Raw genomic sequence first — 26,944 nt, 5'->3', positions numbered from 1 at the left:
TGTCCACATGTTAAAAAGGCCGTTCCTTATGTGCCAGTTGATCCCCAATTTCCTTTTCTCATGAGGAGAGCAATCTTACTGGTCCAGGGCTCACTCTAATGACCTCATCTTAACTTGATGACATCTACCAAGACCTTGTCTCCAAACAAGATCATGTTCTGAGGCACTGGGGTGAGGACTTTGACATATGAATCTGGGGGACACAGGCAGTCTATGACACCTACCAAGGCCTTTGCCCACGCAATTCCCTCCCTCTTTGGCCACCTCAAGTCCATTTCCCCCGGTTACCAATACTATTCTTCATACTTCACTTCTGATACCACTTCCTCCCGCACTCTGACGTATCTGGACCAATCATGTTTAGACTCGGTCTCCTAGGACCTCTACAGTCACATTTATGCATGCGATTTTTCCACTTCGGTCCCTCTCCTTCTGCTGTACCCTAGGATGGAACGGCGGGAATTCCATGTCAGCACTGTCAGAGTTCACAGGCGCCTCCGAAGGTGCCTGGCCAACAGATGCCTGTTGGAGGGGAGAAAGACGACTCGGGGCAGGGCTGTGGCTCAGCGGTAGAGCGAGCGCTTGCCCCGCACGCGTAAGGCACTGGGTTCGATCCTCGGCACCACATAAAAATAAACAAAATAAAGAAAGAAGATTTCGGAAGACTTCCCAGAGACATTTACAAAACACAAGGACTACCTGTTAACACCGTCAACAACCAGAGAGTCAACGTGGAAACAAAGTTCAGTCCTCCTTAGAGCACTTTCATCTCAGGATCTGCCTGGCTGCCGGTACGCAACTAACTGGGGACCCTCGGCGGCTCATCGCATGAACAGGGGCCCGGACCGTGCCCGGTGAAGCGCAGGGTCCCCCACGGTCCACGCGGGTGGTGCAGAATCTGCCCCGGCGCCGCTCGCTCCGCCACCCGGCTCCAGCCCCGCCCCGCGACTCGGCCTCCTTGAAGCTTTCGCCCAGCCCCTCCCCTGCCGCCGCTCAGTCCGTGCCGGCCGGAAGTCGTGCCGTAATCCGCACCGCGACCGTCGTAAGAGGGCCGGTTCCCTTGGTGACAGGCAACGCGCGAAAGATGGCGGCGCCGGCGGAGACGGAGGCGGCCGAGGCGGCCGAGCTGAGCCGCGTGTTGGGACGCCTGCTCCCGGGCCTGGAGGCGGACAGCAAGATGGGGCGGCGGCGTGCGCTGGAAGCCCTGCAGCGCACTCTGGAGGAGGTGGTGCCGCCCGGCGCCGACCCTACCGCTTTCCAGGGCCCCTGGGCGCGACTGCTGCTTCCGCGCCTGTTGCGCCTCCTGGCCGACCCCGCCGAGGGCTGCCGCGCGCTGGCCGCGCACCTGCTGGACTTGGGCCTGCGCCGCGCCGCGCGGCCCTGCGACGCCTTGCCACGCCTGCTGCCTGCGCTGGCCGCGCGACTGGCCCGGCCCGAGCCCGCGCGGCCACCTCCAGAGCCCTGCGAGGAACTGCGCCTGGCTCTTGTGCAGCTACTCAACTTGGCTGTGGGCCTAGGCGGCGCCGCGCTCGCTCCGCACCTAGACGACGCTGTGCGCGCGCTGCGGGGCGCACTGCTGGACCCTTTCGCCGCGGTGCGCCGAGAGAGCTGCGAATGCGCCTCCGCCCTGGCGCGCGCCACGCCGGGTGAGTTGCCACATCCTCCGCCCCTTCGACCCGAACCCATGTTCATTGACTTGTTCCCCCTACCTCTGCAGACGCAGCCCTTCCCATTGGGCGATCTTCCGTGACTCCTGATCCCTCTTCGCGACCCCGGACGGATGCCGGATGAGCCCCCCCGCCCCCCCCCCCCCGCCACCACCCCCCCGCCACCTCTGCCCTTCGGACCTCTGACCCAGACCCACGCTCTATGACCCTTATCCCCTGCGTCTTAAGATCCCAGAGACCCCCCTCCTCCCAATGCGCTCCATAAGCCCTGTCCCTTACTGCTGAAGTCTCACACCCACTGACCCACGTGGGGTGATGAATCCTTTTGACTCAGACCCAGGCCGTGACTCCAGTCCCTCTTGGCTCCAGACTACATGAGCCCCCATCATGATCCCTGCCCCCTCCCTATTACCCAGACTCCTAACTCAAGCCAGATGAACTGGTGACCTCATCACCACACCAGCCCCATACTCATTCTGGGTAAGCCCTTCAACACCTGATGTGTTCCTTGTGGCCTCCTGTCCAGGCCTAATAGCATGGTTCTCATCTCAGACCCCCACATCTGCCACTGGTGCCCATATTCCAAGCCTGGCTTGAGTTGGTTGGTATTGATGGCAGCCTCTCTCACATTATCTTCATGGCAGAGATTACCAGTCATACCTGGAGAAACACTGCTCAGCCCACCCACTTTGCCCCTGTTTCTCTACTGCCAGTCCGCTTGTCTCTGGTTTGGCCTGCAGTCCTGAATGTAGGTGGTTGCTTCTCTCCTGATTACGTTTAGTCCATTCTCCACCTTTCCACCAACTCTGATCAAATCAGGGCATTCCCTTGTAGCAGGTTGGGTTTGGAAAGAGAAAGAAGACCTTTTAAGCTGGAAATATGTGAACAGGAGGGATCAGCCAGATTAAGAAACAGAGAAGGCTTCCAGGAACTGGAAGGATGAAGTGAGGGGTGAGGCCAGGAGTGGAAAGAGGAAGATGTTTGGTGTCTAATATTTTGGTGGCCCACAGTGGCTAAGTGGGGCATGCTGGGCAAGCTGTGGTGACAGATGCCTCCCACCCTACAGAACACTTTCACATGCAGTCGGAGTCTCTGATTGGCCCCCTGATGCAGACCATCTCCCATCAGCACTGGAAGGTCCGGGTGGCTGTCATCGAAGCTACAGGCACAGTGATCCAGTTTGGCAACGGGAAGTCTGTGGATGACGTGCTTTCCCACTTTGCTCAGCGGCTCTTTGATGATGTCCCTCAGGTAAGGGATTTCTCTGCTGGACAGTCTGTGTCCTCTAGAAGCATGCTGACCTGCTTATTATTTTTGTTTGTTTTTGGTTTGGGTTGTTGTTTGTTTGTTTTATGGTACTAGGGATTGAACTCAGGGGCACTCAACCACTGAGCCATATCCCCAGCCCTATTTTGTATTTTGTTTAGAGACAGGGTCTCACTGAGTTGCTTAGCACCTCACTTTTGCTAAGGCTGGCTTTGAACTCATGATCCTGTTCCCGCTGTTTACTGGTAATGAATCCTTGCTTCCCCACATGCCAAGGCAAGTGTAGAGTGGAAAGTAGAAGGTTTTATTAAAGGACAGCAGAAAAGGTTTCTCCCCTGAGGAAGAAGGGGACTCGGTCTTCCCTCTTTTATAGCTAAGGTTTCTTTCAGCTTTCCCACACTCCTGTCCTTTGTTTCCCTTTCTCCTGCAGTGATAGAATGCAGGTGGGAAGGCCCAAAAGGTGGGAGATAGGTGGACTGAAGGAGTAATCTGGGCAGGAAGGGCCTGGAGTGGTTTGATTAACACTTCCCTGCTTGCTGGGAGCTGTTTCATTAACAGTTCCTTAGGATGCATTGGGGCCTTGGGGACATTAACATTTCAGTTTCCCCAAGTGCTGCTCTGGTTTCCCAGACTCCATTCTCAATAATGGTCTCCATTTTCTTTATCTTATTCTATATTAGACCCGATTTACCTAACTACACTAACTACCTATCTGTAAATCTGGCTTCAATCCTCCTGTCTCAACCTCCCGAGCTGCTGGGATTACAGGTGTGTGCCACTGTTCCTGGCTCTGACTTGCTAGTTTTGACTAACTCACTTGATTTTTACATTTTAAGATTTCATATGTTCGTCATTTGTTCATAGGATGCTGCTGTTTCATATCCTGAGGAACTGGAGGGAGCCAAGTTGTTTTAACATGTTAGTGCTATTCTTCATTCTAGAAGACATGGGAAAGAATTCTTTTTAAATTATTGTCTCTTTGAAAAAAAAAAAAAATCTAAACCATGTGTGCTCAGTTAGCAGAAACATCTTTTATGTGCTGGTTCACCAAGGCAAACTTTACTGAAAATCCACTGTGGTTGGAGGACCTGTTTTGGGAGGAGAGGGTGTAGTCAGAAGTGTAGGGACAATTCATATTATTGGGGATTGGGACCCACTTGGAGACAGGCAGGCAGGAGCCTGATAGGTGGTGATCAGAGCACTGGATTTACTGCAGGCGAATCTAGCTCACAGTGTCTTTAACCTGAGGCCACTGTGGTTTGTGAAAATTTCACAAGCTGCAAAGGCTGGCTAAGGGTGTCTCTGTCCCACAAAGAAAAAATGGCAAAGGGGCACATGCTGTGGTCAGTGGGATGGAAGGAGCAGTAATCATGGTTGTCCAGAGCAGCTAGAAAACATCCTTGGCCACCTGAGTCCATTCACATTGGTCACCTTGAGCTACTCAACGAGACGCTGTATCCAGGTGCAAGCCCCTACTCTTGAGACAAAAGTGTTGCCAGTGTGTTGTCCACACACCACCCCAGCTAATCCTCACAGGAATCCTGCATGTCAGATATTGTCATATGCAATAGGGGGTCCCCCCCCAGGTGCCATCTTGTCCCCATCACAGCACCAAGTGATTCTGTTTATTTTATTTGTTATTTTTTGAGACAGGGTCTCGCTAAGTTGCTCAAGCTGGCCTTGAATTTGTGATCCTCCTGCCTCAGCCTCCCAAGCTACTAGGATTACAGGCGTGTTCCACCATGTCCAGTTTTGATTTTTAAACAGCTTTATTGAGTTATAATTCACATACCAAAAAATTTACCTACTTGAAGTGGTCAGTGAATTTTGGTATGTTACGTTATAATTTTATAAAAGATGTAGTAGTAAGTTTGTTACTTTAAATTGTATTCACAATGTATGGGTCAGTCACCACTATCCAAGTTTTTCATCTTCCCAAACAGAAACTCTCTAACAACTAAGCAGTAACTCCCCATGCCCACCTCCACTGAGACCATGTCAACCTCTATTCTTTCTTTTCTTTTTCCCTCATATTTTTTAACGATGCATTATAGTTTTACCTAATGATGGGATTTATTACATATCCATACATATGCATATAATATAACAATATAATTTGGCCAACCATCTAATCTTTCTGACTTTTATGAATCTGCCTACTTTATGAATTTTTTTACAAGTGGAATCCTACAATATGTGATCTTCCATGTGTCTCCTGTTTGCTCTGTTCATCCACATGGTAGAATGGGTCAAGTCTCTATTCCTTTGATATTTGGAGCGTGTGTTGGGACTCCATTCTTTTTCAAGGCTGAGTGGCATTGCATTGTGAGGATGGACCACATTGTGTTTATGTTTGTTAATAACAATTGGGTTGTTTCCACCTTCGGGCTATTTTGAGCAATGCTGCTATGAAATGTGTACAAGTATTTGAGTCCCTATTTTTCATTTCTTCTGGATAATACCTGTGAGTGGAATTGCTGGGTCACATGATCACCCCATGGTTAGGTTCCTCAGGCTCTCCAAAGTGTTTCCCATAGCAGCTGTGCTGTTGTACATTTCCACAGTGCACAGGTGTTCTGCTTTCTCCACATTCTCACGGATGCTTATTTTCATTTTATTATTATTATTGCCATCCTAGGGGGTTTGTGATTTACATTCCCTAATGATTAGTGACATAAGCATCTTTTTATGTGCTTATCTCCGGGTTCCTTACTGTATATGAATTCACCTTTTCCCCCCAAATATTCCTAAGAATTTGCACATTATAACCTTCACCTCACATGATTTAAGGTGCAGTTTTTGCTCTGTTAACCTGTGTGCATAAGTAGACTGAACAAGCCAAGGGCCTGGTCCAATTTTGTGGAAAGATGGAAAGGAAAGAGGCTGTGGAAGCCAGGAGTGCTATTTCCTTTCCTCTTCCATCTTGAGGAGCAGGAGAACTAGAGGAAGCGATTGTGTTGGCTCCACTTCAGGGCTACTGCTGGAAGGCAAGTTTTAGCAGGATGCAGGTTTTCTGGAAGGAAATGGCGTGGAGGTGGCAAGGTGAGGGTGTCACTGGGGTCTGCATGTGGGGCAGACTCTGGGTATTATGCAGCACCTGCTTGGCCTCCACTCTGGGCTTCATTCTAGGCTGCCCCCTCCAGGTGTAGCATGGCCACCAGTGGGAGCCATGCACAGAGACAGACTCCTCCTCCTCCTGGGACCTCAGCCTGTCCCTTTAGTCTTGTTGGGCCAGCTGAGGCTGAATCTAATGATGCACACCAACTGGGTGGGGTCTACACATGGCAGATTGGAGGAAGAAGACAGGGTAGGGTGCTGGGTCAGCACCACCACTAATTCAGGACCTGGCTGCAGAAGACAGAACCAATCCCAGAGAAAACAGCATGGCCACACAGGATGGGCCCTCACCTCCTGAAGACTGGAGTAGAGCATGACCAGCAGGGAATCTGGTTTCTGTGTATCACAGGCCAAGTCATTCCTCAGAATAGTGGACTAATTATGTATTGGGAGCTCTCTGTAAATAAGACATCAGTGTCAACAGCCAGCTGTTAACACTCTGCCTCTATAGCTATTTGTAAACAGTGTTACTATGTATCCATGGCTATCTGCAAATTTTAGATATGTCAGGAGCTCTCTGTAAATAGTACAACTGTATCATTAGCTTTCTATAAATAGAAAAGGCCATTGACAGCTGTCTACAAGTCAGTAACCATGTATCAGTAGCTATGTATGTAACCTACTTTGTAAACACTGTTTTTAAAATGGCTGCCATCGCTGTCTTTTCATCTACAACATGGGAGTAATACACTCCCTAACCTTGGCATCCTAGAGGACTTGCCTTTAATGCAGGTGGGAAAGAGCATCCCCCTGTGACACAGTTAATGTGGCCCACCCTGCATAACTGCAGGCTTCTGGGTGACATCTGGGCCAGATAATGCAGATGTCACCAGTTGATTACTGTCCTGCTGGGGTCTTCAAGGCAGCATTCTGTTTTCTTTGGTGATGGGCTCTTCCAAAACTTCAGTCTATGATTCTTTTTTGGATTTAATATCCCCTAAAATGTGTTCCCTGATATTAGGCTATTTTATTTTCTTATTTCTCCAGCCTCAGCTGGCCCAACAAGACTAAAGGGACAGGCTAAGGTTCCTGGAGGAGGAGGAGTCCGTCTCTGAGCACCACTCCCACTGGTGGCCATGCAGCATCTGGAGGGGGCAGCCTAGAATGAAGCCCAGAGTGGAGGGCAAGCAGGGGCTGCATAATACCCAGGAGTAGTATTTGACTTGGTAGGATTTGATTTGCTCCTTATAGGAGTCCAGGCTGGTTGCTGTGGGATTCTGAATGTCGTTTTCTGATCACTTGACAGCTTGCACACCAGTGTGGGTCTGTTGGTGGGGATGCCTGCGGAGTCCTTTCCAGTGCTGCCTTCTCACTCTTCCGTCAGCTCTGTGGCTCTTGTCCTTGAGTCCACTTTGAGCAACTTGCTGACTCCTCAAAACCCCAACAACCAGGGCTGCATTGGGACCCCATATCCTCTGTGCAGAAGGTCCTGACTCCCTCTGCCTTCCAGAAAACTTTCCAGCAACTGCTGTCCTGCAGCCTGCTCGATGAACTTGAGGTCACTGGACCACATTGTGGTCTGGAAATCACTTTAGTCTGTAGCTTCACTGAAGAGTCTCTGTCTCACCCCTGAGGAAGCAGCTCAGGTAACATGCTTGTGGAGTGACAGAGCAGGGCCAGAATGTGAGTGTCTGGCTCTGTCTTTCCTCTGGAGTTCTGTTCCCTGGGGATCCCAAGGACAGTGAAAAAGTGAGAATAGGGTATTCACGTAACTGTAGCTCTTGGCTTAGGTCACTGGGTAGCATCGGAACCCTATGAGGTGCCTGGGACCTGTGGTTTTGAGTTGTCCTTGGACTGGTGACTGTGCAGGGCTGCTCCCTGTAGGGAGGTTCTTTTTGTCACCAAGGGTTATCAGGCATTGCTCTTGTCCTGCCTCAGGTGTCTTAGCTGGCAAGATGGCCTTCAGGGAACTGTGACTGTTACAGGCTGGGGCCTTGTGGTCACTTTTCGAAGACCAGTGAGTGTTGGGTTATCTTGTGTAGCCTTTGTCGGGTATTTCCGATGTAAGGGGCTGTGAAAGCGCTCGTGGTTGTAGCCAGGAAACATGGCCATATGTCTATCCCTCCTGCCGCCAGCAGGGGCAGCACAGATGACAGGGTAGCAGAAAGAAGCAGGGTTGGGTGGTAGCGGTTGTGTTCAGTGTCCACAAGGGAACCACACTGACGGCGTGGCCGGCCCTTCCTGCCCTTAGGCTGTGGGGGTTGGTTGTACTCTGCACCCTTTGATTATAATGATGGTACCAAGTGTGACATTCTCCATCCCAGTGACCCTGTGACCCACAAACCTGACCTGTGACCAAGTAACTCTCAATAGTTCATTTTGCTTATATAAGAAAACTGGCATAGTCAGGTGGCAACTCCTGCTGTGCTGGGGACTGACAGAGGCAGCGTGTCTTGTGCTGGCTGGACTGTGTAGACTTTTTAGGCTAACTGGAGGCTGATGGGAAAGAGAGGCCCCAATCCCACTCTTCCCACAGTCCTGGTTCATGAGGGATGATGTGTGAATTCTCATTTCTACAGAAGAGGCCAAATCTGTGGTGACCCAGACACCAGACCCTGTCACGGCTAGGAGAGGGGCAGCTCACCTGCCCCAGGCTCACACTGCTGCCTGTGCATCCTGGCAGGTGACTGCTACGGGGCTCCTGAGAGTGCTCAGACCCGGCTGGTGTGTCGGCTGAGGGCATGAGTGCCTTTCCCTCTATGGCACCTCCTGCTCTTTTGTGTGGGCACAGGGTGGGCTGCAGCTTGGTTTCTCAGTGAAAACTCTGTGACTGGCAGGTTTTGTTTCATGTTGGCAGCATGTGGAATTGGCTGAACCTTGATTTTGTCCCTTATCTCTATGACCATAAATTAGCACCTTTCAGCTCTGGTAAGCCCCGAGGCACCTTATTCATCAGCAGCAACCCACATGGCGTGGAGTGTGAGGTGGTGAGGGAGGAGGACTCCATGGTGGAGCACTGTTGCTTCTTGCTAGTTGCTATCATGGTTAGGAGATTATTTTTTTCTCAGGTCTTTATGTGTTGTTTTTGGTTAATAATGGTGTCATATTAGTTAACAGTGAAACATTAATAATAAAATTAGTTTTTAAATGGTTAAGACTCATAAAAAAGCTGCAGAAGTTGTCCATGGGAACTCTGGACAACTTGGGCCCTTCCTGATTTCCCAGGGCTGTGCCCACCTGGCCATCTACTCTGTGCCTCACAGTGAGAGAGGGAGTGAGGACTGCTAAGCCCCTCTTGGGTGTCACACACTGTGCCTGGTGCTCTCCTCTCCTAATGTGTTTAGTTCTTGCTGGGACCAAGTGACAACCTGTTCTTTCTCATTTCTCCCCAGGTTAAAATGAGGTTCAGAGAGCTCAGGGCACTGCCCCAGTCCCAGGTAGCAGCCTCAGGGCCTGGGAATGACCCATCTGTGTGCCTTGCTGGAGCCAGGGGCTGAGCAGCACCCCTAGTACAAATGCACAAGCATCCAGTGGACACGGTTGAGGCCCACGTCCACTTTCCCTGCGCACTCCTGAGTGCCGCTGCTGATGGCTCATATCCAGGTGGAGCCACACCAGCCTGAATGTCTGGGAGAGCATCCCCTCATGCTGCCCGCACAGCCCCAGCCAGTGATTGACCAACACCACAGTTGGCCTCTTGCTTGGGGTGGGATGGCTGTGAAACCATCCAGATCCAGAGCTGCCCAGGTGCCTGAGATGAGCCACCTCTGTGCCTGGCCCTTCCCAGTCTCAGCCTACCTCCCTCTCCCAGTAAATTATGGTGCCATGTCCTGGAGTCTGCTCTTAGGGAGCTGGGCTGGGGCATCTGGTAACTGTGGCCTGTCTTCTTCCTCTGTGGTAGGTGAATCAGGGGAGGCCTGCATGTGACCTCAGAGAGCCAGCATCAGCACTGAAGGACACTAGTGTCTTCTCCAGCAGTCCCTAGCACTTGGGGACCAGAGGTTTCTGTGTGTGATAGTTGGCCACAGCCTGTGTAAACGCCCAGGGCAAGACGGCACCCAGCCAGCCCCAGGAGCCCCATGCAGGAGGCTCCACAGCCATGGCTGAGGCGAGGGTGCTGCTGAGGACCAGGCCAGACAGCCCAGAGGGTGCGCACAGCAGCAGGGCCCAGCCATGGAGGATGCCTTTGTTTCAGGGGTAGCGGGGACATCTGGGAGGCAGGACTTGGCAGTCACAGCAGCCACTGTGGGCATTTTCTTCACCCAGAGTGAAGACTCTCTTGTCTTTGTTTGTAGGTGCGGCAGGCGGTGACCTCTGTGGTGGGGGGCTGGCTCCTGAGTCTGCGGGATCGTTACTCCTTTTTCCACAAGCTCATCCCTTTGTTGCTGAGTAGCTTCAATGACGAGATACCTGAGATCAGGTGAGTGTGTGTGCTGACAAGAAGAACCTGCCGCTTGGGTGGGGTATCTTCTTGAGGCAGTGGGAGTCTCCTTTGTTTTCTGGTTCATCTGGACTTGCTTTTCCAGAATTGTCATGTACAGCGATGGCTGTTTCTCTTCACTTCAGAATCCCCTGTTTCTAGAGACCTGCTCTGTCCCTTTGTTTGGTGTCATGAGCTCCTGAGGTGTACAGATAGGCTCTGTGGTTTTTGCACAGACATTATTGCATCTTTTTAATGTTTTGATTGGGCCATGGATAGAAATCTGTCACCTCTTGGAACCATTAATACACAGTCAGAAGCCCGTCAGGACCTTGCGGAGCGGGGGAACCTTCCTGCTCTTGTCCACACGTGAACACTGATCTGACCCCATTCAGCAAGCAACTCCCCAGGACTGCACACTGACTTGTGCTCTTTTCCCGTGCCACAGGCAGTTGGCCGCCAGCCTCTGGGAGAAAATTGGTCTGCAATGGCAGGAGGAGAATGAGGCGGATCTGAAGGACAAGCTAGACTTCGCCTTGGCCCCCCCACCCCACTACCCCCAGCAAGGTGAGCACAGCCGCAGAGATGGGCAGGGTGCAGAGAAGGCTGTGGGAGAATCTTCAGCCGAGAGGAAGGAGCCCTGAGTTCCTGGAGCTCAGCTGAGGCAGCAGGTCCCCCACGCCAGGCTCCCGGTGGGGTGCTTCCTCTTATTGGGCATCAGCTGCCACTGAAACTTAATCCAGTGTCACTCACATATCCTGGGTAGGCAGCAGGCCTCTGTGTCCTGCAGTCCCTCACATGCCTCTATGTTGGCTTCTCCCTCTTCTGAATCAGTTTATTTTAAAGAGGCTCCTAACTTCCGTAAGTGTCCAGATGTGCCACTAGTGTATTCACTTCACACCTCTTGGGCCAGGCCAGACAGAGCCCAGAGGATGTGCACATGAGGGTCGCATTAAGCTGGGTTCTCAACAGCTCTACTAGTCCCAGTGGAAGTTTTGGAACTAGGTAGGATGGGGGGAGCTTTGTCCTTTTACTAAGAAAAGAACTGAATACATCAGTCACAGACAGTAAGAGGAGCCAGTCTCTGTGGTGCATGCCTACAATTCTAGCTACTCAGGATTAAGACCTTGAGCAAGAGGACCACAAGTTGGACAACCAGCCCAGACAGCTTGGTGAGACCTTGTCTCAAAATTTAAAGGGCTAGGGTTGTAGCTCAGTGGTAAAGTACCCCTGGGTTCAGTCGCCAATACCATTAAAAACAAGAGCAAAAACAGAAACATTCGGATGAGGTCTTTATCTTCCCATGCAACTTCCACACCTGGTGCCGGCCTCCACTGGAGCCTCTCCATCTCGTCCCATGATGACCCCTCTCCCCCGAGCACATGTCGGTGCCTGTGCTATTTACTGTCATCAGGCTCCACTGCTCTTCCTGCCTCTTGGCCTGTCCACCTCAGGCTTTTCCTGCTTCGTATCCCCTTTACTCTCATGCAGGGTGTCTTAAAATGGAGTAAAATTCACACTGACAAGCACAAACAGCAGGTAAGAATTCAACTGAAACTAAGCAGATCTCAGCAAGAGGTCTGTCTCTCCCAGGCCACCCTCTTGCCTGATCAGGGTACAGAAGGAGCACCACAGGTGTGAGCACAATGGTGAGGCAGCTTTGTGCACTCCTGCTGGGTGTGCTGCTGAGTTTGGGACTAGAGAGGTCCTGCTCCCCCCCAGCCTGAGAGTCCAGCCGTATCTTTCCCTCTGATGAGCACCTCTCTACTCTGGCACTTCACCCACACTGTGAAGCTGATGAAGAGGAGGCACTCATATTTTGGACTAAATTACAAGTATTAGTTGGCAGGGGTTTATTGAGATTAGTGAAGTCAGTTTGAGAACACACCATCTTTCTTAAAATATAGAGCCTTGATGTAAGGATTGCTTATGAAGCCAGGCAAGGTGGGGCATACCTATAATTCCAGCAGCGTAGGAGGCTGAGACAGGAGAATCACAAGTTCAAAGCCAGCCTCAGCAACTTAGCAAGGTCCTAGGCAACTTAGACCCTGTTTCAAAAAATAAAATGGGCTGGGGATATGCTCTGTGGTAAAGCACCCCTGGGTTCAATCCCTAAGTACAAAAAAAAAAAAAAAGCTTATGAGTTTACTTTCAAATGAGCCTCTGCCCCAGGGTGGCAGTAGGATTCTGAAAGGTTTGTTTCACTCTTTTTTTGGTACTGTTTGCCTTCAGCTACCTGTTTCTTGTGCACTGTTGGGCTTGGAAGCCCAACACTTCTGGGTGTTCTGGACAGATCTCAGCTGAGCTCTGATTAGTGATTGGGCAGTGGGTCTCTGTGGATGTGGGTTCGTCATGCCCATTGATTTCATATAGAGGCTGAGACGTGTCAGGTCGTCCTCTACTGGCACCCAGGGTCCACCCACACAGTTCACGTAAAGCCCAGCAGGTGTCATCAGGCCATGGGTCTGGCCTCATGGGATGTGGAGGCTTCTGTCTGTGTAGTTGGCATCTGGACATCCTTAAAGATCACATTGCAGAGAGGGGAAGAAGGCATAGGAGACAGCGGCTGTTTTTAAAAGATACCATCCTTGGAATGTAATGAACAAGGAGACAGGGAGATGTGTGTGCAAACACACGAGTACGACACACCGTACCTGTGCGCACACAGGCTCTGCCCTCGCTGCATCCTGCGTGCAAGTCCTTGGGGAAATTTCTCTCCTGCCGCATCCTGGGGCTTTCTGGTACTTCCACATAAGTACTAGATTTCATTAGATTTTACCATTTTTTTTCCCCTACAATTATTTTTCTTCAGTATATAGATTTGAATTCTAAATATAATTTTTTAGAATTTTTTTTTTAGTATATCAAATGTCAGGTCATGTCAGCCTCTTGCTTGAACTGTCACACACACCAGCCTTTATCTTGTGCCCACACTCCTTCCCTGCTGTCTGTCAGAACCCCGTGCCCAGCCTACCACCTGCCACTCCAGGTTCTGTGACATCCCTTCCCCAGGTGCCGTGTTCTAGGTGCCTTTCAATTGCAACTTAGTTTGCATCCCTAAAACACACCGTGAGCTTTGACAAACACTATATCTGCCACCAAGGGGAATGATGTCATCATTCACATGTCCCTGGTGCCCAAGCAACAGCCAACAGTCTCTGTCCCAGAAGTTTCCCAGTGGTGTGGGCATGAAATCGGTTGCCGGTCTGTAGCCCATAGCCAGCTCACTCCACTCCACAGGGTGCTTCTCCATGGGAGCAGTGTTCTGTCTGTGAGTGGGCCACTGTGTTGCTAGCTGAGGGACATTTGAGTCATTTCTGGTGCTGGATGATTACAAATAAAGACATAGACATTTGCAATGGAGTTCCATGTGGGTGTTTTCTTCCCCCTGGATAAGCACTGAGGAGTGGGTTGGTGGCCATCTGATAACTGTGTTTAACTGCATAGGAAACTGGCCACACCACTTTATCACATCGTCTGTGCCAGTTTTACCTTCCCAGCAGCTCCGCAATCTTCAGTGGCTCTGGGCCCTGCTAGTGCTTCGTGTGCTTGAAGCACGGTGGTTTTGTCATTGCCGTGCCTGTTGGTACATAGCAGCTGTGACTTACCTTTCCCTGACAAGTGGTGTCAGATCTTTCTGTGCTTATTTTATAAGCTCCTCCATGTGTCTTCTGTTGTTTGTTTGTTCAGATCTTTTGCTCAGGTATTGAATTGGGGTTTGTTTTCCTACGGGCTTTGAAAATTCTTGTATTCTGGATACAGGTTCTTTGCTGGGTCTGTGTGTGGCAATGCCTTCTGGGTAGACTACCTTTGAACTCCCTGCCCCCACCCAGGGCCCTATCTCAGCTCCACGTCCCCCTCCTTCACAACCTCACTTCCTCCCTGTGCCCTGCACCTCGAGCTGACCTCACACTGCTGCTTAGCTGATGTGTTTGCATCACCTCCCACCTGAGCAGCGCTCTTGACCCCTGCTGCAGCCCAGCACCTGGGACAGGTGAGCCTTGTAGAGTGGCTCGGATGAGTTCCTCCTGAAAGATATGATAACTGGCAGGTCAGGGAGCCTGGGACCTGGAGGGGTTTGATCAGCTTGTCTTCCCCCTTTCCTAAGAAGGAAGAAACATAGCCTCCACCAGAGTTTGCTGCCAGCTTTCCCAACACCTGGGCACAGGAAGGGCATCTTCCCTGTCTTCAGGTCTACTGTCCACCTGAGTGAGCACCCCCACAGAAGTGTAGCCCATGCTTGAACTTGTCTGCCCATCACACTCAACCTGCAGTGGGGGCCTGGTGATGGCAGGTTCTGGAGGCTTTTGTTTTCTGGAATTATCTTCCTGTTGGGATTGTCTTCCTTCCCAGGCTTGAGTGCTAAGGGAGCATCTTCAGAGAGGTGGATGGCAGCTAGGCCTTTTAACACAGAAGAATGGAGTTGCTTTTTTTTGAACTTGTTGTAGAAATTAGTGAAGCTGTCTTTGAATAAATGCAGTGGTGACACAGAGTGCTCTGTGCAGTGCCCTCCCGTGCTCTAGTGTTCTGCCTGTGCGCTCTTACATGCTGTGCCTCCAAGTGTATTTCATCTGAGTGTTTGGAAAGATGAGGGACTTGAACGGAAATTGTCCGAAGCATCACACTGTGTGGAGAACAGTAGAGGGGCTGGAAGACTGGTTTGTGTTGTGTGCCTCAGCCTTCCACGCGGCTGGGATTATAGGTGTGCATTACTATGCCCAGCTCTGCTTTTACGAACATCCAGCACTTTGTCCCAGAGCCCCAATGAACTTCCTGTGTGTTTGTGATAGTTTTACATAATGATGGAGGGGTGGCCCACTATCAGACATGAATAAAGAAGTTATAAAATTGGTAAACTGTTTTCCTGCCTGTAGTTTAATTCACTTAATTCAGTTATGTAGAAAATAAGTTGAAGGAGTTGATGTTCCAGTATTCCCAACACAGCTCCATTAGGACTTTGCACAAACCGTCCCCTGATTTGAGAGGTGGACAGGGTTGTGTTTAAAACACAAGCAGCTAGAAGGGCCTAAGCCTTGTCCCAAGACCAGGTTTGCTCAGGGTTTTCCCAAGGCTCCCTTTACCCTGCCCCATGCAGTTCCAGGCAAGTTCCCAACTCCTGGGTACAGCTGGGTCTGTGCAAAGGGTATTGGGGTGCTCTGTACCAGCTCATGGGGCACCCACCAGCTCCATAGCAAAACTGCAACCCAGCTTGTCAGAACAATGACCTAGTTAGTGGTAGCAGTGAAAGTACAGGTGGCCATGTCACTGGCATAAGGGAGAAGAGTTACAGGTCAGTGTAGGGTGCATTACTGCACCTCCCCCCAGCAGAGGAAGCCAGCTCTGAGAAGGCCTTGGACAACCCTTAAGACCCCTTGCCCTCAGAGCCCTCTTTGTCGTCACCCTGAGGTCATTGTGCTCTCTGTGGTAAATATATGTGAGGTATTTCACCTATGGGACAGTTCTACAGTTCAGTGACATGTTCTACCGTTGCCCTGTAGAACACACCAGAAAAACATTCATCAGAATCAGCTGTTGCTTCTCAGTGACTGAATGGTGTTTTTGTTTGTTTGGTTGGTTGGTGCCGGGGATTTAACCCAGGGGTGCTTAACCACTGAGCAACATCCCTTTTTATTTATTTATTTGTTTGTTTTTAAATCTTTCTTTATTGATTTTATTTTTTTAAATACATGACAGCGGAATGCATTACAATCCTTATTACACAAATAGAGCATAATTTTCATATCTTTGTATATAAAGCATGTTCACGCCAGTTCATGTCTTTATACATGTACTTTGTATTTTATTTTTTTGCATTACAATTCTTACTACACATATATACCATAATTTTTCATCTCTGTATATAAAGTAGGTTGACACCCAATTCATGTTTTCATACGTGTACTTTGGATAATGATGTCCATCACATTCTACCATCCTTGCTAATCCCCTGCCTCCTCCCTTCCCCTCCCTCCCCTCTTCCCTATCTAGAATTCATCTATTCTTCCCATGTTCACCCTCCCTTACCCCACTATGAGTCAGCCTCCTTATATCAGAGAAAACATTCGGCATTTGTTTTTTGGGGGATTGTCTAATTAGCATTAGTTTATCCAACACCATCCATTTGCCTGCAAATGCCATGATTTTATTCTCTTTCATTGCTGAGTAAAATTCCATTGTGTATATATGCCATATTTTTTTTACCCATTCATCCACTGAAAGGCATCTAGGTTGGCTCCTAGATTTAGCCACTGTGAATTGTGCTGCTATAAACATTGATGTGGCTGTGTCCCTGTAGTATGCTGTTTTTAAATCCTTTGGGTATAGTCCGAGGAGAGGGATAGCTGGGTCGGGTCAAATGGTGTCTCCATTCCCAGATTTCCAAGGAATATCCATACTGTTTTCCATAATGAGTGCACCTATTTGCAGTCCCATCAGCAATATGTGAGTGTATCTTTTTTCCCACATCCTCTCCAACACTTATTGGTGTTTGTCTTCATAATAGCTGCCATTCTGACTGGAGTGAGATGATATCTTAGAGTAGTTTTGATTTGCTAGAGATGATGAGCATTTTTTCATATATTTGTTGATTGATTGTATATCCTCTTCTGAGAGGTGTCTGTTCAGGTCCTTGGCCCATTGGTTGATTGGGTTATTTGTTTTTTTGGTGCTTAGCTTTTTGAGTTCTTTATATACCTAGAGATTAGTGCTCTATTTGATGTGTGAGGGGTAAAGATTTACTCCCAGGATGTAGGCTCTCTGTTCACCTCACAGATTGTTTCTTTTGCTGAGAAAAAAAAACTTTTTAGTTTGATTCCATCCCATCCTTTTTGATTTTTTTACTTTTGAGACTGGGTCTTGCTAAGTTGCATAAGGCCTTGCTAAGTTTCTGAGTCTGACTTTAAACTTGTAATCCTCCTGCCTTGGCCTCCTAAGCTGTTGGGATTACAGGTGGGTACCACATGCCTGGTATGCCATTTTTAATTATTTTTTTTAAAGCATTCTAGTCATTCTTCTTGGAAAGAGGAGCAGTGGTAGGGATAAAGGAAGGTTGCTGTCATCGGATCCAGAGCAGCGGGCAGCACCACATGGCCCCAGAACCAGCTGGAAATGCTCATTTGGAGCTGGTTATGATGTTTGAAACTTATGCTATCACTAAGTACGCTCTGGTCTTGCCACACTGTCCTGCCAGCCCATACCCATGCAGAAGAACTGATTCCCAGACCCTCGACACCTCTTGCCTTCCCCCAACTATGAACTCTAACCCTAACTGAGTCCTGAGCCCCCTCCCCCAGGTGGCATTTCCTTCTCTCCGCAACTCTGGGCTCCTTGGCACTTTCTCACCTTTTCCACTGTATTTTGGCAAAGTTTGCCAGTTGCCCATTGCCATCAGGTCCCATTGTTTCAATTATGAAAATGAGTCAGCTTTGCAAATATTTGCATCACGTCTGATTTGCTAAAGGTTGAATAAGCTTGTTAATTGAGTTGTCAGTTATGCTCTGCAAGAGCGCAGCCAAGGCGCCTGTGTCTTCTCTGGTGTAGGTGCTGTCCACTTACATTGTCTTTTCACACTTTTTTGCTCACTAAAGTGCCGCAATTATGTTTTCAAGAAAAGATTAATAGATAATTGCTGAGCTTTCTGGGCATCTGACCTGGCTGTTCTGGACTCTGGACTTAAGTTAATGATTGTTCAGGCCTCAGGGCACTTTCTCTGTGTTTGCCTTTGCTACCAGGGCTGCATGATAGACAGAAACTGACCTCAAATTACGTTTTGTAAATCAACAAATAAATAGCCAAATCTGGAAAGGAATTTGGATGTAGAAAAATTGGAGCCTTGCGTGGTGCAGTGGCACACGCCTGTAATCCAGCGGCTTGGGAGGCTGAGACAGGAGAATCATGAGTTTATAGCCAGCCTCAGCAAAAAGCGAGGCGCTAAACAACTCATGTAGATCCTCTCTCTAAGTAAAATACAAAAAATAGGGCTGGGGATGCGACTCAGTGGTCAAGGGTCCCTGAGTTCAATCCTGGTACCTCCCCCCAAAAAAGAAAAGAAAAATTGGAGACTTCATGCATCACTGGTAGAGGGCAAGGGGTGGAGCCACTTTGGAGCCCAACTGCCACTTCTTAGCCTGTCAGATATACACACCACACACACACACACACACGCATGCATGCACACACACAATCCACTCTTCCACCCTAGGTAACACTCAACAGGAATGAACACTTATGTCCATCTGAGCCTTGTTGGTGAGCGTTCATGCAGCATTCCTCAGGAGACTGACAAAGTGGAAGTACCCATGTGCCAGCCAGCATGTGACTGGATAAACAGGAGCTGTGTCCAGACAGTGGATGTCAGCAAAACAGGAAAGGTGCATGACACACACAGCAGCATGGGTGAATCCCCCACATCATGCTAAGCGAAAGAAGCCATTTATGAAAATTTCGTAGAAAAGACAAAACCAACAGACACAGGATGCAGATCCCTGGCCCCAGGGCTGGCACAGGGACTGGTATTAACTAAAGATGGGACTTCTTAGGATGGCAGGTGGCACTAAACAGGACTGGGGTAGTGACTGCACAGCTGTGGATATTTACCTCGGCTCAGCCGTCACACTAAAGGGGAGAATTCTAGGACGAAAGTTATGTCCAGGGAAGCTGCTTTAGGAAGCTCCCCTAAAGCATCAGTTTAACCATCTGCTTATGCATTCAGCAAGTGCTTGTTGAGGACCCCCCACTGGAGGGAGCTGAGTCCCATCTGTCCACCACTCTGCAGGAGGCAGAGTTGAACTCCCAGTTGCATCCTGAACCAGAGCAGCACCACGTGGGCTGTGAGGGCTGTGGGCAGTGTGGGTGGAGCCTTCGGGCTGGCATTGTGGCCAGCTCACCGAACCTCACGGGAGCCACTGCTGCCTGAGGGTGCAGGTAGAGGTGCAGGTGAGGCCACCCCTGGGGGTGACCAGCTTGACAGCAGGGTGCCAGAGGACAGGAATCTGAATGGAGTGTGGACATGATGGAGCTCTTGAAGGGAGACCAGAGCCACTGCCTGGCTCTGCCTGCCTGTCTCCGCAGCTGCAGCTCTGCATGTGTCTGTGCTTGATCACTTGACATTTGTTTTTATTGTTTGATTCTCGGTGATTTCACAGAACAAACTAAGATTGTTTATACCTTAAATCCTGTTCATTTTGTTTATATATTCCCATGGAAACCACTTTGAGATATGGAGAAAGAAAGTTTCATTCTGCCAGCCTGATAATTTTGGAAATTACTACTTTGGAAACTTAGGTACCAGTTGTTTGAATTCACCATATCAAATGAGCAGTTGAATTTAGCCCAGAGTCATCTGCCCCTTTTTGATTCTGAGCACAGTCTTGGACATGTTGGGCAGATAGCAGATGAACATGCTAGATAAATAAAGAAAACACACATATATCTTGACCCAGAAGTTCTGCTGGGATTAGGAATCAGTCCTGTAACTGTGCCCACCCACATGTGCAAAAGTGTGTGCAAACAGCTTATGGTAGCAGGGCTTGCGGGCTGGTAGATGGAGCTTCAGATACCTTATGCTGGTGCGGAAATTTCAGTACCCTGGGTAATGAGAACAGCCCTGTGCTGTCACTTCTGTAGAGAGGGCAGGGTGTTCGTTTGTGGTTCTGCACTCAGACCATTCTCAGGGCTGCACAGGAAGGGGTGGGGTGTAGTCTCCAGGGAGGGGACAAGGAATTGGGCAGGGCAGGGGTAAGATATAACTTCTTCATTATCTTGGAGCTGCTTGAATATATCTGGTTTTGTATTACTTCTTTAGAGAAGAAAAGCAAAAGCCCCCTCCATTTTTAAAATAACTGTATTTTATATGTATGCATATTTTATGTGGTGCTGAGGATCAAACCCAGTTCCACACACATGCTTAAGCAAGTGCTCTACCACTGAGCCACAACCAGAGCCCAAAAGTCCCATTTTTAAAGAGTGGTGCTCCTTATGGAAAAATAGATTGGTACAGGCTCTATTTGGGGATCCTAATATACATCCTCATTGACCCAACTATTCCATTTTTAGCATTTTAAGCAATCAGATATATAAAAATATTTACATACAGATGTTCATCATAGTCTTAATGAGAAGAAAGGAACTACTGGGGCCTTTTCCTAATACCCTTCTCTCTGTCGCTGTTAAAATCAGTCTGCAAACTGCCGTCACCTGGAGTGGTGCTGACCAGCAGAGCCCTCTGCATTGCCAGAGTGTTCTGCTTCTGTGCTGTCCTATGCAGCAGTCACTGGGCACGTGGCTGACAAGCACTTGGGATAGGAACATGCGACTGAAGACCAAAGTTGTTTATGCATATACATGTTATGAGCTGAAGTTTTAACAGCCACATGTGGCAGCAGCTGCTGTGTTGGAAGTTTCTGTGCTAGAGACCAGAGTGAGTGGTCTGCACTTTTCTATGAAAGGCAGCCTGTTTCCCAGGCCTGGAGCAGCTACCATTGTGATGTCGGGGCAGCTCAGATGGTAGTGATTGAGTGGACAAGACTGTGTCCCAATAAAACTTTATAAACAGACAGCAGCCAGGAATGGCTCATGAGCCACAGTCCGCTGACACTAGTCCAAAAGAATATTATGTCTGCTGTAATAAATACAGAAAATGAGGCTTCAGAACCTACATAGCACAAACAATTTAAAAATACTCGGCAGGCCCAAACTTCAGTGGCCAACAGACCCTTCCCAACTGCCCCAGTTGGGCATTTCCCTTGTTTCCAGACTTCTTCGTTGTCAGTAGGAGAATGGTTATTTGTGCTTTGGCCCTTTGTTTAAAAAATATATACATGACAAGCTCACTTAAATAGCCAACAGAATTTGAATCATTTGGAACTAATTCTCTAATATATGGTATAAAAAGAGAAAAATAATGAGAATAAAAGTTAAAAGTGGGTTTTTATAGTACAAGCTGTTCTTTTTTTAAATACACTTTAAATTCTGACATGTCATGGTTTCGTTGCTATCTTTAGTGTTGTTTTGAATTTTTAAGGTCAAAGTCTGTTAATCATAGTCCTCAAAGGCTGTTTTGGTAGAAATCAACAAAAATTTTTTTTTTTTTTTCTAAAATTCACATGGAGATATAAAGGACCAAAACCAGGAAAACTTTGTAAGTGAATAACAAAGCTGGAAGATTAACACTACCTGGCTCTAAGACTTGTTATGAAACTACGGAAAACCAGACAGTGTGGTTTTTGGCAAAAGGTAGGTCAGTGGAACAGAGTAGAGCATCCAGAAACAGACATATGTAGACAACTAGATTTTGACAAAAGTCAAAGCAATTTTGCAGAGGGGAAAAAAAAAAAAAAAAAGGTCTCTCAACAATGATGCTGTTGTGATTGGATTGTCCACAGGCCAAAGAGTAAACTTGAGTCTACACATTGTGTGATACACAAAAAGCAACCCAAGCCAGGTGCAGTGACACTCACCTGTAATCCCAGTGGCTCTGGAGGCTGAGGCAGGAGGATTGAAAGTTCAAAACCAGCCTCAGCAACTTAGGCCCTAAGCAACTTAGCAAGACCCTGTCTCAAAATAAAGGGTGAGGGATGTGACTCAGTGGAAAAGTACCCTGGGTTCAATTCCCAGCACTAAAATAAGTAAATAAATAAATAAGCAATCCAAGATACATTGCATTAGGGTTCTCTAGAGGAACAAAATCAACAGGAAGTATAGTTATAAAAGGGAGACTTATTAGGTTGGCTCAAGCTGGATGGTCCATAATGGCTACCTGCAGGCTGGACAGCTGGGAAGAATCAGCACAGTCCAAGAGCCTAAAGCCCCAGAACAAGAGGAATCAATGGTGCTACCCTAGTCCAAGACTGAAAGCTTCTGGAGAATCACTGGCAGAGTCTGCTTTGGAAGAGTGAAGAAGCAGAAGTCTGATATCCTAAGATGATTGCAGCAGCAGTCAAGAACCCGTTCAAGAAGAATTGAGCTTGCAACTGCTGCTGTTTCCTTGTTCTTCCAATTTTTATTCCATCCAAGCCATCATCCTACTGAACAGTGCTGCCCACGCTTAGGGAGGGGCTCTATTTCAATTGGCTATCCCACATGCCAATCATTCTCAAACACGCCCTCATTGACACACTGTAAGCCTCTTAATCATTGGCATCTCTTAAGCCAATCAAGTTGACAATTCAGATTGGCCATTACATACATTATGTGCCTAGATGTAAAACTCAAACCTAAGAACTTCTAGGATAAAGCCTTAGTGTGACTTTGGGTCAGGCAAGCTTTCTTAGACACATCATCAAAAGCACAGTCCATAAAAGAATGGGTAATAAATTGAACCTCATCAAAATATAAACCTTTGCTTTTTTTAAAGACTTTGTTAAGAGAATGAAGACAAGCCAAAGACTGAGAAAACAGTTGCAAGGGGCTGGGATTGTGGCTCAGTGGTAGAGTGCTGGCCTCACATGCATGAGGCACTGGGTTCGATCCTCCACACCACATAAATGTGAATTAATATATTGTGTCCACCTAAAACTAAAAAAAATACTAAACAACAACAAAAAAACTGTTGCAAATTATATGCATAAGGACTCGTATGCCAAATTTTGAATCTCAAAACTCAAAGAAAACGATCTAACTTGTTTAAATGGGCAAAAAAGATTTGAAAAGACGCATCACCAAGAAAGATAACAGGAAACAAGCTGCAAAGTGCTGCTCACAGCTATTTGTCATCAGAGAGCTGCAGGTCAGACTGCAGGAAGGACCACCCAGCGTTCTGAGCCTACTAAAGTCAGAGGCTGGGGAGCAGCCGAGCTCTCACCCACTGATGACAGAATGTAAAGTGGAGCAGCCACCTTAGAAAACAGGTAGAACCAGGCACAGTGGCACACGCCCGTGATTTCAGCAGCTTGGGAGGCTGTGGCAGGAGGATCACGAGTTCAAAGCCAGCTTCTGCAACTTAGCAAGGCCCTAAGGAATTTAGAAAGACCCTGACTCTAATTCTAAATAAAAAAGGGCTGGGGATATGACTCAGTGGTTAAGCACCATGGGTTCAATTCCTGGTGCCACAAAAAAAAAAAAAAAAAAAAAAGAGAACAGTCAGGTGGTTTCTTAAGACATTGACCATACCTGCCACATGAGCCAGCCATTTCACAGCTGGATATTTACCAGGGAAAAGGAACAGCATGTGGGCTGGGGTTGTGGGTCAGTGACAGAGCGCTTGCCTGGGATGTGGGAGGCACTGGATTTGATCCTCAGCACCACATAAAAATAAATAAAATAAAGGTATTGTGTCTAACTACAACTTTAAAAAAAAAAAAAGTAACAGCATGTGTCCACACAAGGACCTGCACACTCAAGTTCATAGCATTCAAACCGGAAACGACTGTGCTCTTGAGCAGATGGCTGGTGGATAAACTGGCACATCCGAATCATGAGTACTTCTCAGCAGTTAAAGGAAACAGACACACTGTCCCTTGATTATGCAGCGTGAAAGAAGCCAGACCAAAAAAAGATATACACTGTCCAATTCCAGTTATATAAAAATGTTAGAAAATGCAGTCTGGTCTGTAGTGTTAGGGAGCCGGTCAGTGCTGCTGGGGAGGGTCGGCCACTGCAGAGCAGTGCTGGAGACTAGGGGTTGGTGGTGGTTCTGCAGGCGTGTCCTTTTGTCTGAGCTCATCACACGCACACTTTAAGTGTGTGAAGCTTGTCGTGCATCACTTAGGCTCCAGCAGAGCCATAAACAGTACTTCAAGATGAATTCTGACTCTGGCCTCATTCTATCTCGAGGCATTCTGAATTTGTAAGATCTTAGGACTTCAGGTGCCTAGAATAAGGTGTCATAAGTTGCTCTCCACACAAGTTGCTGGGTTCTACTCATGGGTCTCATCTTTTTGATCCCTAGAGAGCCGCCCTGGGCTAGGTTGTCGGGAGCTGGTCTTCAGGAACCTCTCCAAGGTCCTTCCTGCCATCTGTCGGGACATCACCGACTGGGTAGTAGGGACCAGGGTGAAGTCTGCACAGCTCCTGCCAGTACTGCTGCTGCATGCAGAGGACCACACCACTCAGCACTTGGAAATCATCCTCAGAACCCTGCAGCAGGCCTGTGCTGACGAGGAGAAGGCCGTGGTCAGCAGTGTGAGTGGCCTGTTTCCATTTGTGTGTATGGGTGGTGAGTCTCAGCCTGTTGGGGTGTGCAGGGCTGGGTTACAAGCAGGTAATTGTGTTATGGCTGGCACAGTTAGGATACAGAACATTCCTGCTGGGCATGGTGGCACACACCTGTAATCCCAGTGGCTCTGGAAGCTGAGGCAGGAGGATCACAAGTTCAAAGCCAGCCTCAGCAACTTAGCGAGAACCTGAGCAACTTAGCAAGACCCTGTCTCTAAGTAAATTTTTTATTTTTTTAAAAGAGCAGGGAGGGCTGGGGTTGTGGCTCAGTGGTGGAGCGTTTGCCTGGCATGTGTGAGGCACTGGGTTCGATCCCCTGAACCACATAAAAATAAACAAATAAAATAAAGGTATTGTGTCCATCTACAACTAAAATAAATAAATAAATAAATAAATAAAAGAGCAGGGATATGACTCAGTGGTTAAGTGCCCCTGGGTTCAATCCTCAATACCAAAAAAAAAATGAGCCATTTGAAGCCTACTTTCATGTCATCTGTCTGTCTCTCTCTCCCTCTCCCTTTCTCTCTCTCTTCCCCTCTCTCTCTCACATACATACCCTTCACATACTCTCCCTCTGTATATATTTATACACATGCACATATATGTATATGTCACTGAACCATATCCCCAGCCCTTTTTTGTTTTTTTAGACAGGGTCTAATTAAGTTGCCTTTTAAGGCCTCATTAAGTTGCTGAGGCTGACTTGTACTTGTGATCCTCCTGCCTTAGCCTCCTGAGCCACTGGGATTGCAGGTGTGGTGTGTGCCACTGTGACCAGCTCATGTCACGTATTTTTACTTTCCAAAACCTACCATCAGGGGGCTGGGGTTGTGGCTCAGAGGTAGAACGCTTGCCTCCCATACGTGAAGCACCGGGTTCGATCCTCAGCACCACATAAAAATAAAGATATTGTGTCCACCTATAACTAAAAAATAAATATTCAAAAAAGAATATAAGCAAAAATTAAAAAAACTACCATCAGTTTTAAATTGTTTTTAGAATTCTTTTACAAAATATAGCTTCAGTTTTTTTTGCGTCACTTAAAGGTTTATCACTTCACAGAGCCAAGCTGTATGCAGTTTGTGTCTCTATACAGCTTGTAAGCTTTTACTTTCCCCACAAAGAACACGACTATTTTGTATCTCTGTCTAATCTTACGAAGGATGAGAAGTGAGGGTGATGGGCACCTCTTGAGCATCGCTAAACCACGTGTGCTGCACGCCCTTCATCCCTGTATAGGTTCTGGGCACCACTATGGGAGCAGGTACAGGGCCATTCAGTACCACAGGCCTCTTCCAACTGCTGCCACCACCTCCTGGCAGCCCTCACCTGCTCCCTCTCTCTGTATTATATCACCCTGGGAGTGTCTTACAAATGGAATCAGCATGTGGCCTTTGGGATTAACTTTCTTTACGTGTGATGCCTTGAGATCAGCCCAGTTGCTATGGATCTCAGCAGTTGTTCTTTCTCTTACGAAGTAGAATCTGGGCTGTGGAGGTGCTGTGTGTGTTGTGCCAATTATCAATAAGAAGTTCAGGTCACCGATATCATGAGGGGCTTGAGGTGTAGGCAGGAATTCCATACCCCTAGGTGTGGCCAGGTGTTCCAAACCCCAGTCTGGCCCGGTGTTCCAAATCCCAGTTGTGTCCAGGTGTTCCATACCTCTAGGTGAGGCCCCATGTTCCAAACTGTAGGTGTAGCCAGGTGTTCCAAACCCCAGAAGTGGCTAGGTGTTGCAAACTCCAGGTGTAGCCCAGTGTTTTAAATCCCAGTGTGGCCAGTGTTCCAAACCCTGTTGTCTTCCATGTCCCCACACAGTGCATGAAGTCCGCAGAACTGATTGGGACATTTGTCAGCCCGGAAGTGTTTCTGAAGCTGATCCTGTCGATGCTGAAGAAGGCACCCTCTTCCTCTAGCCTTTTGGTCCTTGCTTCAGTCATTCGAGGCTGCCCACAGGATGCCCTCCAGCCACACCTCAAGGTCATCGCCATGGAGCTAGCCCAGGCCCACATTTGCCAGGCATCTGAAAACGTAAGGTGGTGCAGTGGAGGGGCAGGCAAGGAGAGCACGTCCTGGCACTGGGGTCCGGAGGTGTCCCACCTGGCTGTCCTAGTGTAACTACTGATGGTGCTTGTTAGCAGGCAGCAGCATGTCTGTACCAGGCCTGGCAGACATGTCCAGGGTCCTCTGGTTTAGGGACCTCACTGCTTTGTCCAGTACCATTGACACCAGCCACAGACAGCCATTTAAATTAGTTAAAATTAAACTAAAATTTCCTTTTATTGGTTGCTCTGGCCATGTGTCAAGTGTCCAGTAGCCACCTTGTTGGACAGCACAGGATAGACATGTCCATTGACATGACATGACAGTCTGCCAGAACATG

General features: G+C 48.3%; 2 protein-coding genes across 3 annotated transcripts in view; one reads left to right on the top strand and one right to left on the bottom strand.

Moving 5' to 3' along the window:
- Prkar1b (protein kinase cAMP-dependent type I regulatory subunit beta) overlaps window positions 1-894 on the bottom strand; it is a 134,416-nt gene extending 133,522 nt beyond the window's left edge. For both annotated transcript variants that reach the window (XM_046421001.2, XM_046421005.2), the window contains exon 1: window positions 700-894. The gene's annotated coding sequence lies outside the window, so the exon portion shown is untranslated. The remainder of the gene's footprint in view (window positions 1-699) is intronic.
- A 105-nt stretch (window positions 895-999) lies between these two features.
- Dnaaf5 (dynein axonemal assembly factor 5) overlaps window positions 1,000-26,944 on the top strand; it is a 52,240-nt gene continuing 26,295 nt past the window's right edge. Inside the window, exons 1-6 of the mRNA XM_046420994.2 lie at window positions 1,000-1,646; window positions 2,734-2,918; window positions 10,286-10,410; window positions 10,859-10,977; window positions 24,296-24,528; window positions 26,380-26,592. Coding sequence (XP_046276950.1) covers window positions 1,085-1,646; window positions 2,734-2,918; window positions 10,286-10,410; window positions 10,859-10,977; window positions 24,296-24,528; window positions 26,380-26,592 — 1,437 coding nt within the window. The 5' untranslated portion in view covers window positions 1,000-1,084. The remainder of the gene's footprint in view (window positions 1,647-2,733; window positions 2,919-10,285; window positions 10,411-10,858; window positions 10,978-24,295; window positions 24,529-26,379; window positions 26,593-26,944) is intronic.

This window comes from Marmota monax, unplaced genomic scaffold, assembly GCF_021218885.2.
Source record: "Marmota monax isolate L192 unplaced genomic scaffold, Marmota_monax_Labrador192_F-V1.1 WCK01_AAM20220418_F8-fsc00266, whole genome shotgun sequence".
Lineage (NCBI taxonomy): Eukaryota > Metazoa > Chordata > Mammalia > Rodentia > Sciuridae > Marmota > Marmota monax.
Note: the sequence above shows the minus strand (reverse complement) of the source record. Positions and strands in the feature narration are given on the sequence as shown.